This window comes from Galeopterus variegatus, unplaced genomic scaffold, assembly GCF_000696425.1.
Source record: "Galeopterus variegatus unplaced genomic scaffold, G_variegatus-3.0.2 Scaffold1585, whole genome shotgun sequence".
In the NCBI taxonomy this organism is placed as follows: domain Eukaryota; kingdom Metazoa; phylum Chordata; class Mammalia; order Dermoptera; family Cynocephalidae; genus Galeopterus; species Galeopterus variegatus.
The window spans coordinates 237,698-255,197 of NW_007727696.1; the positions used below are offsets into that span (position 1 = coordinate 237,698).

The 17,500-nt window shown below is 38.8% G+C and overlaps 1 protein-coding gene across 1 annotated transcript in view; it reads left to right on the forward strand.

Moving 5' to 3' along the window:
• The window catches only part of RUNX1T1 (runt-related transcription factor 1; translocated to, 1 (cyclin D-related)), a 141,247-nt gene that overhangs the window by 67,270 nt on the left and 56,477 nt on the right, over window positions 1-17,500 (forward strand). The window contains exons 3-4 of the mRNA XM_008577831.1: window positions 13,134-13,271; window positions 15,398-15,639. Coding sequence (XP_008576053.1) covers window positions 13,134-13,271; window positions 15,398-15,639 — 380 coding nt within the window. The remainder of the gene's footprint in view (window positions 1-13,133; window positions 13,272-15,397; window positions 15,640-17,500) is intronic.

The window sequence follows — 17,500 nt, forward strand, 5'->3', positions numbered from 1 at the left end:
CTTATAACACCAAGGTCATGGGTTTAGATCCCCACTGGCCAGCCCCCCCCCCCCCCCCCCCGCCAAAAAAAATAAGAGATCCCTTTTTTTTTCCCAAAGGAGATGTTAAACGGGTGTAAACATCCAGTGTAAAGCAGATAAAGTAGAACTGTACTAGTTGAAGTGAAAGTTGGGTGTAAAGCAGATAAAGTAGAACTGTACTAGTTGAAGTGAAAGAGTTAAACCCCAGGCTGCTTGATACCCCCTGGGTAGCTTCTAGGAGCCACCTCCAAAAAGTGGCTATTAGAATAAGAAGCAGGAGTCATTGGAGTAAAGGTAATAACAGCTGTGGGAGGGAGATGTTTCTGAGGAGCCCACACATACAAGTCATGCCTGGAGACCACCAGTAGAACTTTGACCAGCAGTTCTTTCCTTCGGGAAACTAGTAGCTGATTTTTCTAGCTAGAACCACCATTTGGGTACTCAGTAATGTTGATAGTCCTTTGTGTTATCTTGACCTGTAGGTCATCTCTGTCTCAAAACGAGCAAGTTGGTTTAGACTGTTTCCTGCTTCTACTTCTTGCATTTGTACCCCCACTGGAGTGGGCACGTACTCTCAGCATCTACCCCATCTCCCCTAGTCATCCTTGCCCCACTCTAGGTAACTATAGACTTACTTATATGTTTCTGGCTGTTCTGGCAGAAACTAACTTTGCTTCTTTGCTTGCTTTCTTCACTCATTCATTTGTTCATTCATTCATTCATCCAATAAATCTTTATCAAATGCCTACTATTTCAGGCACTGTTCTAAATACTGTGGAAGTTGGGTATAACAAAACGGACAAAAATCCCCTTGCTCACAAAGCTAACATATTATTGGTTGGGGAGACATTCATAAACAAGATGAATGTGCCATGTGCAGCTGGATAAATGCTATAGAGGAAGGGAAGGAGAATTTTTGTTGTCCCTCTATGGAAATGACCCAAACATGTTTTGAAATTAGTGTTCCAGAAATGGTGACAGATTGGTAGAGATTTACCTCATCCTTTGGCCCAGCTCCCCTCTTAACCTGAGTTCATTCTTAAGATTCCAGGCCAGCTGCTAACCTGAGCCCTTGTCCTTGTTCTCATTAGTGTAGTTAACCCCGTGTTTACTGATCACCTGGACTGCGCAAGTCTTAGGCTCATGCATCCTCAGCTCATAGCTTACTTATCCTAGTCTCCAATCTCTTAACCATCAAATGAAATCATATGCAGAACCTCAACATATAAAGGCACTCTTCTCTCCTCCCCACCCTTTGGGCTGCTTTGTCACCTCGCAGGCTCTGTACTGGAAGATTTAGTTCTTAAATCTAGCTCTAGATTTAACATTTACTGAATGTGGTTTGTATTGCAGTTTTTCAGATCATGGATAAAATAACATTACTTTCAGATGATAGTGAACCATGAGAAGGCCTGGATTAAGTTCTGGCTTATAACCTCGGGCAAATTGTTCAACTCCTCTGGGCCTCAATTCCTTTTTAATGAAATGGACACGTTTTTAGTATCTTTTCATAGTAGGGTTTAAAATGACATAAAGCATGCAAAACATTAAACACAACGACTGACCCTAATTTTAGTTGACTTGCCCATAGGGTTTTTTTCATTTAGTTTTAGTTTTAGGTTTTTCTTTTTGGTCATAAAAATAAAACATTGTAGAACAGAGAAAAATAAGAACAAAATTAAAAATAACCTCTATTCCAACCATTCATAGACAAGTGACAAAAAAACTTGAGTGTAGGAAAAAGTCTGTGTTTTTAGTTATATTTTTCTTTGTTTTCAATTTGCATATAAATGACTACACTGATACTAGTATAAAAAAGTGAGCTTTTGGAGACTATAGGTTGTATGTGTATAAATTGCCTTATGAAGCCTTTTTTTTTTTCTTTCTTTTTTTTTTTTAACCCTATCGTATGGGATGTAGTTGTAAATGTATACATAAATATTCTGGCTCTGTCCATTGAGAGGGCCTGGGAGCAGTGATACCCCATGAGCACACCTAGAACCTAGACCTTGGTTCTAAATAGCATTTCCCACTAAAAAGAACCAGGGTTTGCTGGAGAAATGGATGATTACAGTGCTGAGGAAGGAAAAGAAAAAGATGAACCTGGATCATCTAGCTGGGCCAGAAACTTTAAAGAGTGTTCAAAGAATGCAGGGAAATGTCAGAAGGGCACCAAAGTTGTCTAGAAGGGGTTCCCAAATATGGGAAAATTTGTTTCAAAACAATATTAACAGAGTAAGTCTTAGGAAATGTGTTGTGATTACTGAGAGGTGTTTAAAAACTGGTGAATTGAATAATTTACTAGTGTTTTTCTAGGTTAATTTTTTGCGACTTAATTTTTCCAGAATATGAAAAATGTGTTTACGATTATTTTTGGAAGATAGAGGACAAAAAGATGTGTCAGTGATTATATCTTGAGTTAAAACTGTCAAGTCTTTTGAAAGTTCTACGATCTTAAAGTTGTGGCTATAGTCATGCCTTGTGACATTATAGTAGTATATATTCTCTTAAAATACTAAATTTATTGAGCACCTTCTGTGTGTCAAGCACTGCGCTGAGTGCTGGGAATATGAAAACAAAATGTCATTGCTCTTGGGTAAGTTACGGTCTAAATACCCTGTGGTCAGTGCTGTCAGAGGGATGTAGACAGTGCGATATGAGAACATCAAGCACTGCGCTGAGTGCTGGGAATATGAAAACAAAATGTCATTGCTCTTGGGTAAGTTACAGTCTAAATACCCTGTGGTCAGTGCTGTCAGAGGGATGTAGACAGTGCGATATGAGAACATGGTGCAGTCTGGGCCAGCTGGGGAGGGAGGAGTTGTCAGCAGGGGGTTTCTGGCAGAAGCAACATCTGAATGGAGTTTTAAAGGAATGATGGACTTAACCAGGCAGTGGTCTGGTGAAGAGTATTCCAGGAAGAGGATGTAGTGTGAATGAAAGCCTGAGTGACCAGGGGCATTTGGAGAACTGTAGTAACTCAGTATGGAGTTCAGAGATGGGGATGGGGTGGATGGGAGAAATGAAGATGAATCTGGAGCAGTTGCAGGAGCCAGGTGGGTCACAAAGGCCTTTCTCTGCCTATTAAGGAATGTAGACTTTATACTTAAGGTTATAAAAGATCTCTGAAGATTACAAGAGGAGAGGGGTAGGATCTCTGGCCACATCTTTGACACATGTAGAAAAATGATTGGATGTGCTTCGGAGATTGGATCAGAGATGAATGCATAGTACAAGGCAGTGAGTCTCTTCAGTGATTTGTGAGATGATGATGAAGGTTTAAATTGAGGTTGGACAAATGAGTGGCCCTCTGGACGTTTGGGTCTAGAATTTGGAAGGGATGTTGGCTTAGAGTTATAGATGTAAGTCATCCACATAATGGTCGTGGTGTGAATACATCTACCCTTTTTAGAGTGCTCACCTGTGTCAGGCATTTGGCCAAGCATGTTAAATACATTACAAGTTTTCTTACCACAACACAGGGGTTGAAAAATGTGGCCAATTGTACCTAGGTGATTCAAACCCTGCTCTCTGTCTCCAAAACCCAAACCCTTCATGTCTGTCATAGTGCAAATGAAGTCACTAAGGAAAAGGTACAGAGAAAATATTTGAAGAGTACCTGAGAAGGAACTTTTGGGGAAAATGCCAATAGTTACCAGAGAGTGAGAGAAAGAGGAACCATGAAAGAGACTGAGGAGGAGGAGCCAGGAAGGCCAGAGAAGGGGAGTGTTAGACTTGTGGAATCGTGGAGATGCTAATGGTTCAAGGAGGAAGTGGTGAATGGTGTCAGATGCCACAGAGATGCCACATAAAGTACACATGTTTCTTGGATTAATAACAACAGACAATTGAGAAGAGTTTGAGTGGGGGTTAGAAGGATATCTTGATGCTGCCTTCCAGGTATATTGTAGTCGAAATTCTTTGGTTTAAGTGAAAATCAACTCAAACTAGGTTTTAGGCCAAGGAGGTATTGATTGACCAAGATCTGTAGAAGGTTTGGAAGACTCAAATTGTAGGAACATTAGAGATGCAGCTAGCCTCTAGGAACAAGTAGAAAGATACCGCTGCCAGGATAATCTCCCTCACCTCTCCTTCCTTCCCTTCCTTCCTTCCTTCCTTCCTTCCTTCCTTCCTTCCTTCCTTCCTCTTTCTTTCTTTTCTTTCTTTCTTTTCTTTCTTCCTTCCTTCCTTCCTTCCTTCCTTCCTTCCTTCCTTCCTTCCTTTTCTTTCTTTCTCTTTCTTTCTTTCTCTCTCTCTGTCTCTCTTTCTTTCCCTTCCACTTCTTTCCTCTCTCCCTCCCTTCCTTCTTTTGCTATGGGTTCCTCTAAGGAGTACTTTTCCAAAGGCAAACTTAGGAGGCTAATAGGAACTGAGGAAATCTTTGAGGCCATGGAGACAGGTGGCAGGTGGCCCCGGGGGCTGAAATACCCCCACCTTCTCCTGCTCCCACCCACCCTCCATTGACCTCTGTCCTATAGGAACCCAGAGCCATCGGCAGCAGCAAGTTGGGCTCTGGCCACTGGAGCCTGTCGATGCCTGACGGAGTCATTCTGCAAAAGTGTGCAGGGTCTTCATTTCCAACGCCTTCTCCCTTCGTGGACTGTGAACTCCTCAAGGGTGATGACCTGTTTTGGTGGTAACTAAAGGGGAAGAATTGGACATTGGTGGGGTTATTTTATAACCAAATCATTTATGGTGATTTAGTAATAAGTATTGAAAATATATTTGAAAAGGGGAGACAGATGTTAATGTTTATGGGAGAAATCTGCTATGCAGACATATTCTTTTGGATGTAGAAATTTATGTGAACAGAGGAAGGCCAGTTATAATCACCAACTTCAAAATGATTTTGTGGCCACTTTATTATTTAAATATATGTTCTCTGGGTAGTTTTCTTTGTGTTTGTGATGGTCATAAACCATATCTGTTGAAAGAAAGCAGAGAATATGAGTATTGGCAGAAGATCCTGAGGTCATGCAATTCAGCATGCTTAATTTTACTGATTAAAAAAAAGTAGAATTCAAAGAAGTGAAGTCATCACTTACAGATACAGCAGTACCTAATAGAAGAAGAGGGACTATGTCCTCTTTGGGTCTCTGTTTAGAGAGTGAGGGAGTTTTTCCCAGTACCTTTTCCATAGACTTCCCTTCATGACCCATTGTCCAGAATTTGATCACAACACCCACCTCTGAAACCTGGTACTGATAACAGGAATGTGATAATCTAATTAACGTAAAAGAGGATTTGCCCCCAAGAGTCATGGAGAAAGGATGAGTACTTGAGCAAAATCAAGGGCTCTCCAACAAGGAAGAAAGGGACAAGGGCTGTTGAGTGGGAACTCAACAGTGTCTGCGACGTGAGCTAAGCTAAAGAGTTCATGTTTTATTCTGTGGACAATGGGACTCTGGAACGTTTTAGATCAGAGAATAGGTAAGGTCAGAGCTGTGTTTTAGAAGTAACAATACTCACAAAACACATATTAGTCTTTTCATGCTGCTATAACAAAATACCTTAGTCTGGGTAGTTTATAAACAACAGAAATTTATTTCTCACAGTTCTGAGGCTAGAAAGCCCAAAATTAAGGTTCAATGTCTAGTGAGGGCCCTGTCTCTGCTTCCAAAATGGTGCCGTGTTGCCGGAGTACTGTGTCCTTATGTGGCAGAAGAGACAGGAGGGCAAAAGATGCCTACCTAGCTCTCTTCAGCTGTTTTATAAGGGACTAATCCCATCATAAGTGCAGAGCTTTCATGGCCTGGTCACCTTCTAAAGGCCCCACCTCTTAATATTATCACACTGATGATTAAGTTTCAGCACATGGATATTGGAGGACATTCAGATCATAGCACTTATGATAAGACACGCAGTGAGAGGTCATTCTTACACTTGCCTAAAACTATATAAGTCGGTTTTGGAGTTGAACTAAGTACCTTCCCATATTAAATTTTGTGTCCAGTACCTTCTCATATTATTACTTGTATATTAATATGTTGGTGGTGTGTGTTTGTCTTTTGCCGTGAAATTAGGGTTGATATCTTTGAAACTGTGTATAACACAGGGAATGAATTTGTAAAAGTTAGGAATGGAATCATCTTTCCTATGAGGACCACAATTATGAGCATTTATTAAGTATCCTCCTAAGGAGGAAGTTTAAAAAGTTGCCATCAAGTTCCTTTCCATTTTAGCTGGTTGGATTGTTCGGGTGTATAATACATATACAAGCATACCTCGGAGATATCCCAGATTCAGTTCCAGACTACCACAATGGAGTGAATATTACAATAAAATGGGTAATAGGAAGCTTTTTGTTCCCAGTGCATACAAAAGTTATCTTTACTGTAGTCCATTAAGTGTGCAATAGCACTGTCTAATAAAACAATGTACATAGCTTAATTAAAAATAGTTTATTGCTGGAAAAGGCAATGATCATCTGAGCCTTCAGCAGGTCATAATCTTTTTGCTGGGTGGAGGCTCTTGCCTCATGTTGATGGTTGCTGACTGGTCAGGGTGGTGGTTGCTGAGGATTGAGGTGGCTGTGGCAATTTCTTAAAATAAAACAGCAATGAAGTTTGCTCTGTTTCCTTTTCAAGAAAGATTTCTCTGTAGCATGCATGCTATTTGATAGCATTTTACTCACAGTGAAACGTGCTTCAAAATTGGAGTTAGTCCTCTCCAGCTCTGCCATTGCTTTATCAACTAAATTTGTCATATTCTAAATCCTTCGTTGTCATTTTAACAGTGTTCATAGCATCTTCACCATGAGTAGATTCCATCGCAAGAAACCACTTTCTTTGCTCATCCATAGGAAGTAACTCCTCATCTGTTAGTGGTTAATGTTTTATCATGAGATTTCAACAATTCAGTTACATCTTCAGGATCCCCTTATAATCTTGTTATCTTGATATTTCCTCCATATCTGTAGTTACTTCCTCCACTGAAATCTTGAACCCTTCAAAGTCATCCATGAGGTTTGGAATCAACTTCTTTCAAACTCCTGTTCATATTAATATTTTGAGCTCCTTCCATGAATCACAAATGTTCCTAATGGCATCTAGAATGCTGAATCCTTTCCAGAATGTTTTCAATTTACTTTGCCCAGATCCCTTAGAGGAATCACAGGCCATGGAAGCTATCCTTACTAAATGTGTTTCTTAAATAATAAGACTTGAAAGTCAAAATGACTTCTTGATCCATCGGCTGCAGAATGTATGTTGTCTTAACAGACATGAAAACAACATTTATCTCCTTTGTACATTTTCATCAGAGCTCTGGGGGGAGCAGGTGCATTGTCAGTGAGTGGTAATATTTTGAAAGAAATCTTTTAATTTTTTTTCCTGGGCAGTAGGTTTCAGTAGTGAGGTTAAAATATTCAGTAAATTGTGCTGTAAACATGTGTGCTGTCATCCAGGTTTTGTTGTTTCATTTGTAGAGAACAGAGTAGATTTAGCATAATTCTTAAGGGCCCTGGGATTTTCAAAATGGTTAATGAGCATTGGCTTAAAGTCACCAGCTGCATTAACCCCTAACAAGAGAGTCAGCTGCTTTACCTTGCACTTTGTTATGGAGATGGCTTCTTTCCTTAAACCTCATGAATCAAAGTCTGCTAGCCTCAAACTTTCTTCTGCAGCCTCCTTACCTCTCTCAGCCTTCATAGTATTGAAGAGAGTTAGGGTCTTGCTCTGATTAGGCTTTTGTTTAAAGGAATGCTATGACTGGTTTGATCATCTGTCCAGACCACTAAAACTTTTTCCATCTCAGCAGTAAGGCTGTTTTGCTTTCGTATCATTTGCGTGTTCACTGGAGTAGCACTTAATTTTCTTCAAGAATGTTTCCTTTGCATTCATAACTTGCCTAACTGATTTGTGCAAGAGACCTTGCTTTCAATCTCTCTGGGCTTTTGACATGCCTTCTTACTAAGCTTCATCATTTCTAGCTTTTGATTTAAAGTGAGAGACGTGTGACTCTTTCTTTCACTTGGACACTTAAAGGCTATTGCAGGGTTATTAATTGGTCTAATTTCAGTATTGTTATGTGTCACGGAATAGAGAGGCCCCATGAGAGAGGAGGAGGAATGGCCAATCAATGGAGCACTCAGAACACACACACATTTATTGATTAAGTTTGCCATCTTATATGGGCACGGTTCGTGGCACCCCAACACAGTTGTAATGGAACCATCAAAGATCACTGATCACAAATCATCATAACAGATATCATAATAATGAAAAAGTTTGCAATATTGCAAGAATTACCAAAATGTGAAAGAGACACAAAGTGAACACACGCTGTTGGAAAAATGACTCTGATAGACTTGCTTGATGCAGGGTTGCCCCAGAGCTTCAATTTGTAAAAAATGCAATATCTGCAAAGTGCAATAAAGCAAGAGCAGTGAAACAAGGTGTGCCTGCACACAGCCATCATGCAGGCTGTGATAAATGCTAACAGAGAGGCTAATGTGATGTGTTGGTGCCTGGGGCAGTTGAGGGAAGCTGTAAGAGAATGTGTGGTCTGTAATGGGCAGGAAAGAATGTGCAAGATGGGACAGGTCATTCTAGATGAGGGGAACAGCATGAAAAAGAAATGCAGAAAAGCCAGGGACCAAGGTTCTCTGTACCAATAGAGTGTAGACTTGGGCAGGGGGGGACGGGGGGGGGGGTGAAGCCCACGATGGGTCATGGAGAGAAAGGCACAGGAAAATGAAGCTCATGCCTGCTGGTACCTAATATAAGTAGGCTCCCAATATAAGGCTGCGGCTCAGGATAACTAACTTCTTGAGGGCTCACTAGTAATGGTCAAGGGAGTCAGTATTTGAAACCAAGTCTGTCTTAACTTAGAAGTTTTCCTATTATGCCAAGCATCATTCCTCTGTATCATTCCATCGTGGTTGGATTGTTAGCATTTGGTTCTCTCGTTCTCATGCATTGTGGAAGGGTTCTGAGCAGGAATGGGCATCCCCAGAAGTGCTCAGCAGGCGATATGGAGGCTGATGGGAGAAGCAGCTATCACTGTTGTTCTAGTCACTAAGTGACTTTGTTATCAGGGCTATATGTGCCAACTTTTCTAGTGAAATAAAAATTAAAATTCTATCTGCAGTTTCATTCCTCCTGGCTCCCTTCTTCTTTTCTTTTCCTTATTAGTAGTACCTCCATTCTACTTTGGCTTTATCCTCTTTAGTGCATACCTTCTAGCTTCCTTAACCAACAAGTGTTGAATAACAAGTATGTATAACTCTGGACTAATTACTAATTGTCCAAGAAGTTCCTCATAATCCATAACTCCTCTGAGACTTCTATTATAATTGACATGATGAACTCTGATAGAAAGGTGTACCACCTACCAATACTGAACTTGTCTTTTTATACTAATCGTCTTTAGAATGGTATGTAGACAAGAAAAATATAGAATACTTATTTTCCGTAACTTAAACACATCTGGAACTGTTTGCACTAACTAAAATATGTGCCATGGCAGATTATATACCTTTTTTACTTTAAAAAAAAAGGAAAAGGAAATAGAAAACATACTACTTCTAGAAGGCCCTGACATTGAAGTGGGTATTGAAATGGTATCAGTAATGTATTTATACATGCCACATTTTCTTCCGTGCATCAGCCATCTTTGGTACATGAGTTGGATATTTGCCATGTGAGTAAAATGTTACCGCATAGGGAAGATCGTCTTGTTTAGAAGTGGTGTGAATTGTTAAAGTTAAAAGTAAAGTCAGCCCTTTTTGATTATACTTACCTTCTCTACCTGATCTGAAAGAGATGTTTTTTTCTTTTTCTTTTTTCATTTTTTATCATTTTGTGTCAGTCTTTCAATAAACATCAGAATTCCTCTACAGCAATGAAAAAATAGAGATTACCTATCAGGACAGTATAATTATCATGAACTTAAAAAAAATGACATAAGTAATATTATAACTTAATATTGGTTTTACCGTGTTCTCTAATTTGAAATGGAGTGAAATGCTTCTGTGGGGGCCGGCCCGGTGGCGCACTGCTATAGTGCGCCGCTTGGGAAGCGCGGCAGCGCTCCCACCGAGGGTTCGGATCCCACATACAGACCAGTTCCCGCTCACTGGCTGAGCGAGGCGCGGGAGCAACACTGAGGGTTGCGATCCCGTTGCTGGTCCCGGTCCGGTACGGGGGCGACACTGAGGATTGCGGTCCGTTGCCGGACACGGAAAAAGACAAAAAGGCCCGTTGCTGGTCCCGGTCCGGTACGGGGGCGACACTGAGGGTTGCGGTCCATTGCCGGACATGGAAAAAGACAAAAAGGAAAAAAAAAAAAAAGAAATGCTTCTGTGGTTAAATCATAGCTCTTGTGCTGTTTGCTACAAAATTTCAAGAATATATATTTCAAAAAAAATTTTAAAAAATAATCCAAAACAAATGCAACAGCTCAGCATACTTGAAACACATTTTCTAAATTTATCTTAAATCTGTCTGCTCTAGTGGGTTTTACTGTGTGTATGGGTTAGGCCTGGCCGTTATTTTCTCCATCTAGCTCCATCCTGGATTGATTGCACCAAACGGCACAGAATGAGTTACATATGGTCCCGCTTTGTCTTAGTTTGTAGGACCTCTGGGTTGGAACTCCAAATGATCAGAGTGAAAGCTAGCTGTCACCAAAATTCAGCTAATGTCAGAGTCCTAAATATGTGCACATATATTTCAGTTAGAATGTATACATTGCTATGGTGTTTTCATGCAGTGGTTCGGTAGTTATTATTCTTGAAATATTGGTGACATTTCAAGAATTTAAAAAAGCATCTACTCATGATGATGATGCTCTGGATAGGAATCATGTTACAAATGTGGACCAAGACAGGTATATAAAATGTTTGCAAATCAAAAGTATGAATATACCAAACGTCTTTCTATTATTGGGACAGAAGAAGATAGATATACAAAAGATTGTCTTAGGTAGAAACTTAAATCTTAAGTTTGAAGAGGAAACCCGTTGTCGACTTTACAGTTTTCTTTTTTTCTTTTTTCTTAGTGTGGGCTATTTAAAAAAGAAAGAAAAATGAGTTTGATATGCTTTAAAGTTTGGATATTGCTCCATAACTATTCAAAGGCGAGTAAGATAGGAGGCTTTGCCCATGTGGTTCAGCTTGTAGCTGCTGGGGTCAGCAAGGCTGTTGAGGGGAACTTTCTCCCTTGCAGTCTCTTTTCTCCCTGTTTTGTTCTTTTCCCTCTTTTCTTCTTTTTCTTTCCATTGCTTTATTTTTTTCGTTATCCCACTTCCCCTTCCCTCTCCCCCTCCCCCTCCTGCTCTTCCTTTCTCTGCCTGTGCAGCCACGTGCTTCAAATCTGTGTATCTGGACTGCCTTCTCCAACAGTTCCGTGTGAGTGTTAGCAGAATGAAAGCCAGATGGACCAGCAGTTCCCACTGTTATCTCCCAGCCGGCTCTGGCAAGCCTCCCTCTCTCCCTCCTTCCTTGGCATGACAGAAATATTTGCCTTTATTTAGGGAGCCTTGTATTTGCTGCTGTACCTCTTCCCTCAGCTGCAACATAAGCGGAAAGCTATTTATTCCCTTGTTGCTGAGGTTGGTTGAGGTGAGTAGCGTGTGCAGTGAATTTAACTACTGAAGAAGCAGTTTTCAGCTTGCCTGACTTCTGTATTTTTCTAGAATAAGTGACTTACTGATACTGATTGTTAAGATAAAAGTAGACAAGCTCTCCACGTGTGTCTCTACCATCATTTCACTCAGAACACTTTTGTTCCCTGTAGGGTCAATCCTTGTTATTCAGCCAGCAGTAGAGATTAAGAAATAGAAACCCTAATACTGCTGTGAACTAGATCATTGGGCAAAATGCTTTTATTAGAATGATGATTATTTTCATTCTTTTTTTACATCTTCCCTAATATGGTTTCAACATTATTTCAACTTTTAAATGTTGTGTTTTATTGCAAACCAAGTCTTAGGAAATTGCTTTGAACAAAGGTGAAGTAGATTTGGAATTGTGATAGTAGTAATTTGGGCTTTTCACTTTCTTTTAATAATTGACTTTTAAGTAATTTTGAGAATTTCTCACTATGGTTATTATATTTTAAAAGGCTCATTCTTTCTTAATAGTTTGCTACTTTACTTTTCTAAAAGTTCAAGTGTGAAATATTTTGTCAAAGGCAAGAGGCACCTCAAAACATTTTGGGGGTATGTGTGTGTGTGTACATGTGTTTGTAGAAAATTGGATCTAAAGAAACAAAAAAAATCTTTCATTTTTATTGGAGATCCATTGCTTTGATAAGTAGATTAGATTGAGAAAACCAGTTCAGAATTTCAAGGGAAAGGTATACTTAGATGAAAACAGTTCTGAAGTACAGATGTCCATTACTGGGTAATTAGGAAGTTTCTCTATATCTGTCACATTTATGAAAACAATATTAGGAGTGTGTTTAGCTCTTTTTAGTTCTCAGTGTGGGACTTTTACATTTTACTGTGTCTGAGATTATTAATTGGAGTATTGGTCTCGTTTTTAAAATGGCAGGTCAAAAGTTCACATATTCTAAGTAAATAATAGCTTAACTTCACTGTATAACATACGACATTTATACAGAGGTGATTTTTAGAACAGGGCAGAAAAAACTGAAGTGAGAGACATACCCTGCTTCATCTAATAGGCCAGAAAACTGAGCATGGAAAGGGAATGGCAGGTGTTACAGACAATCATCACAAAGAGCCAGCTCCTACCAGTATCTCACCTGCATAACAGACTTCAGGTTTTTATTTCTGAGCTGTCATGAGGGGTTCATTATCATCCTACTTCCTCATCTATTTTCTACCTCTTGCTAAAGTTGGCTTCAGCTTTGAGTGAGGTTGTGCTGTTACATATAACACTACCAAGGTAGCATCTGCCCAAGCCAGAAATAACAATAGGATACAGTATAACCTAGTTCCAAATGAGGTCCTGCCATCTGTGCTACACCTCCTTAAGTGGCGTTTGGATGATAAAATCCTGATTTAAACTTCAGCAGATAAGCATATTTTATTGATAGAAGATGTTGAATTTCTTCTGTTCACTTGCTTTTAAAAAAGACAAACCCCACTTGAAAAACTGCAGTGCTTAAGGAGTAAAATAACATGTTCCTGGTGGCACCCTCCAGATCGTACTGAGAAGCACTCCACGATGCCAGACTCACCTGTGGATGTGAAGACGCAATCTAGGCTGACTCCTCCAACGATGCCACCTCCCCCAACTACTCAAGGAGCTCCAAGAACCAGTTCATTTACGCCGACCACGTGTAAGTAGTCACTTCTGGATTTTGTGTTTCAGTTTTGAAGTTTAAATTAAAATATTCTGCAAATAAAAAATCAAGGGAAAGTAAGATTCAGCAGCCATGTATTATGATGAAATGAAGCAAAAAAAAATTTGTTTGCCAGTGAGTAGATATCGAGCACAGCAGTATCATATTTTAGGTATAATTATATTATTTGCTTTTCTGTTCATTATTGCTTCAAAGTTGTAGTCTGTTATGATTTTGGTAAATGAAGAATACTGCCCTTGGTCTATAACTTAGGTTGTTACCACTGTAACTTTTAATTCATCCTAATGTGGAGTTCTTTATATTATTAGTTTGTTCAGTTTGTCTTAGAACATGAAAATATGCTATGAGTATTTATAGGTTTCTTCTGTTTCAAACTGTTACAAATAATGTTAAAATCTAACATCTTTAAGTTACAAAGGTATTGCTCTATGCAATAGTCTCATGTGAAACACTTTCTGAAATAAGTAGCATGCATCTTCTTTGTCTTGAACCTGTCAGACTTTCATTAAACTTTTACTCCATTCCCACTTGGCTCAAGTCCTGTGTTCTGAGGCAGTGAAGTGTATTGCTTTCTGTATTGTCCAAGGAAAAGATAGAACATTCTAACAGAATAGCAACTTCTCTTTCTTTTTCTATATATTCCAGTAGGAATAGTGGATAGCTTTGTTCTAATCGATCTCAAAGTCCTGGTTAAAATTGTCATCAAGGATTTGTGAAACTAATAAATGTTATCTGTTGCGGATAATACTATTTACAAACCATGTGCCATGAAATCCACATGAATGAAAAATAACAGACAAAAATAGATCCGTGGGACTATAAGAGATCAACAAAATACATATCCCAGGGCTGTTTATATAATTTTGTGCTGCCATTTAAAAGACCTTACCAGACATGTAAGGAGTAGGAGGCTGTGACTTTCCAGGTTGTAACCCTGTCATCTTATATTTGGTTTGTTGTTACCCAAAGCCACAATGATAGGCATATGTCTCCTGTGAGATGTCCTGGTGAGCTATCATTTCTTGACGGGTTACTCATTTGGAACAAGAGAACCATTTTATTATCTTGAAATGAAACTTTTAAGAATAAATAACAGGGTTCTTAAAATATTCTCAGATTATTATTGGAGATAGTTTATCAAAAATTATAATAAGAGAATGGTTTTGATAAAGATTTGTCAAATTAAGTCAATTAAGTGTGTAAATTTTTCAAGTCTAGTTCTTATGGATTATCCTCTTGATAGTCAAATTTTGTCAGAAGTTAAAGTACTGAATTACCACCAATCCATGCTCTTGGTTGGATTGAGATGTCCCCTTTACATTTCTTGAAATAAGTCCTTGATAAATACCATATCTATTTTGGCTTCCTACATAAAATTTGCATTTTCCCTAAAGAAGTGGTTAAGAAATATGAGGGGGGAAAAATCGCCTTCTAATTGGGTGGTATAAGGTTAAAACTTGAAAGTCTTATTTCTATAAACACAGCTGTCAGTTGTGTGTACAAAACATGATTAATTTAGTTTCCACCAAATGTACACTTTCTCTAGGGGAGCAGTTTAGAAAGGAGTCATCCTGTTATATTGATGTAAGCCTGTGACAAAAGGCTGACATCCAAAGCTGTTTGCTCTGTGTTCGAAACATTTCAGGTGGTTGACATATGTGCACATGGGAGGCAGAGTTGGCCCTCTGTCACAGCAGACTCCATTTATTTTCAGCTTCTGTGCAGAATCCCATCACTCGGTATAAAGAGTAGACCCATTTAGTTTTAAAATACCTGAGTACTCCTGTGAAGTCAAAGTGTCTTGCAGAAAGTCGCAACGTTTTTTAAAATTACAAACCACTGGATTTAAAGGGAAGGAAGGGAGGCAAGAAGACAACAATTACAATTCCTTGAAGTTGATATGACAAGTGAACAGATATGAGGTTGTTGGGAGGGAGGGAAGGAGGTTTTGGTAATGCACCCCAATAATCACGTTGTATATTGACAAAATAAAATAAAATAAATAAAATTAAATTAAAAAAGGGAAGGAAACTTGGTGGCAATTTCCTTGTGCATGTTCTCTGTGAGTTTATTTTTTCCTTCTGACTTTTTGCCCTTGCCAGTAACTAATGGCACCAGCCATTCACCTACAGCCTTGAATGGTGCGCCCTCACCACCCAATGGCTTTAGCAATGGGCCTTCCTCCTCGTCCTCTTCTTCTCTGGCTAATCAACAGCTGCCCCCAGCCTGTGGCGCGAGGCAACTCAGCAAGCTGAAACGGTTCCTCACCACCCTGCAGCAGTTTGGCAATGACATTTCACCAGAGATAGGAGAAAGAGTTCGCACCCTGGTGCTGGGACTGGTGGTAAGCACACAGAAATTCATCCTATTTGCTGGGGCAAGGGAGGGTGTGTGTGGGAAATTCAGAAATATAGGCCCTCTTCTCACAGCTGTTTCTATATCCAGAGGGTGTGTGCAAGTCTGATTCATTGTATAGTAACAAGGGTTTCAATTCTTCATTATGTATTGGCCCCTACCATGGTTTCTTTTACTATTTAACTAATAGAGATAGGGTTATACAAATATGATTGTTCTCTTGGCCATAAGCGTGTGTGTACATTACATGAGTGTATATATGTGTATATATATTCATGTTTATATATTCCTATATATGTGTATTTTATATATGTAGGTATGTATATATCTTAATAAGTATTCTCCCCTCACATGTCAATACTGACAAAATGGTTTTGTTATGTTAATGATTCACTTAATCTAATTGGGTGTTCATTTTTACTTAGTTACTTTGGGGAATTTTTATTATTAGCCTAGATGAACAAGAATTTGTAACATATAACATATTCTTCTTTTATGTAGTTTCATTTTTAAGGCTAATGATATTTCTAAAAAATTTCATTGTGGTAAAATATACATAAAATCTATCATTTCAGTCATTTTTAAGTTTACAGTTCAGTGGCATTAAGTACAGCCATGGTATTGTACAGCCATCACCACCATCCATCTCCAGAACATTCTCACCACCCCAAACTGAAATCCTGCTCCTGTAAAACAATAATGCCCTATTCCCCTTTACCCCCCACCCCTGGCAACAGCTAATTGTTTTTTGTTTTTTGTTTTTCAAACAAAAAAAAACAAATCCTTGTTGTAGATTAAAATTACTTAAACCATTAGTTTGAGAACAGAGTTATTGATGTTGTCATATTATATTACATTCTGTATGTATCACACTGGATATTAGAACAGATCACACCTTATGTCATTTTTACATTTATTGTAGTTTTCTATAGGAGTGGAGGACTTTTTAGTATTTTGTGATGGAGAAGCTATGAGTCATATATTTAGTCCTTTCCTCATCCAGACATACGGTGGAACTGAAATTCAGATGACAGGCTGCAATTTCCTTTTTGTTTTTTAGAAATAGATCATTTATTTTTATGTGGACTTATCATGGGCAAAGCCAAACCAGTTGTGATTTACAAAAGAAGTCCCAGGATGAAAAGACTGGGTGAGCGACTAGTGCAGAAGACACGGTCAAATCACTGTATCCCAGATGTGACAGAGATTTTGCAATTTAATTTTTAACCCTGAACTGCCTCTCCTCCCCACTCCAAGAACAAAACACTTTTATATTTCCCACAGTCTATCAGCTCTACCATCTATCGATCTCCACCTCCAGGACAGGAAGGTGGTTTTGACAGAGGTGTGTCAGGATAGAAGGTACTCTTGTCAGTCGCTTATCTTTTCCTTTTTGTTGATTCTTGAGTTTTACCTAATAGGCTTTTCAACATGTGAGCAAGTTAGACCAAAGAACCACAAAGTAGATCCAAAGTTATCAAGTAAATGGTGAATATGTTATTAGTAAAAAAATATTTTTGGAAAACTGCCTTATAAATTTGATATGATCTTTATTAACTGTGGTTCTATAACTTAAATTTAGAAAAAAACTTGGTGGCTTCAAGTAGATTTTTTTTTTTTTTTTACATATTAAGTGGCACACTTTTGAATGAATTACTTCAAAAAAAAATTATTTATCTAAAAAGCCTTACAGAGAAAAGTTAGGCAAGGCACCCTTAATTAATAATCAGGCAGTGAATATTTGTCGAATGAGTGAATGAATAGAGAACAGACTTTAGTTTTAAGCATTTGACTGCGAACTGTTTTATTTAATTCTTGGGACCACCCTTTGAAGGAGTGATTTTTATACA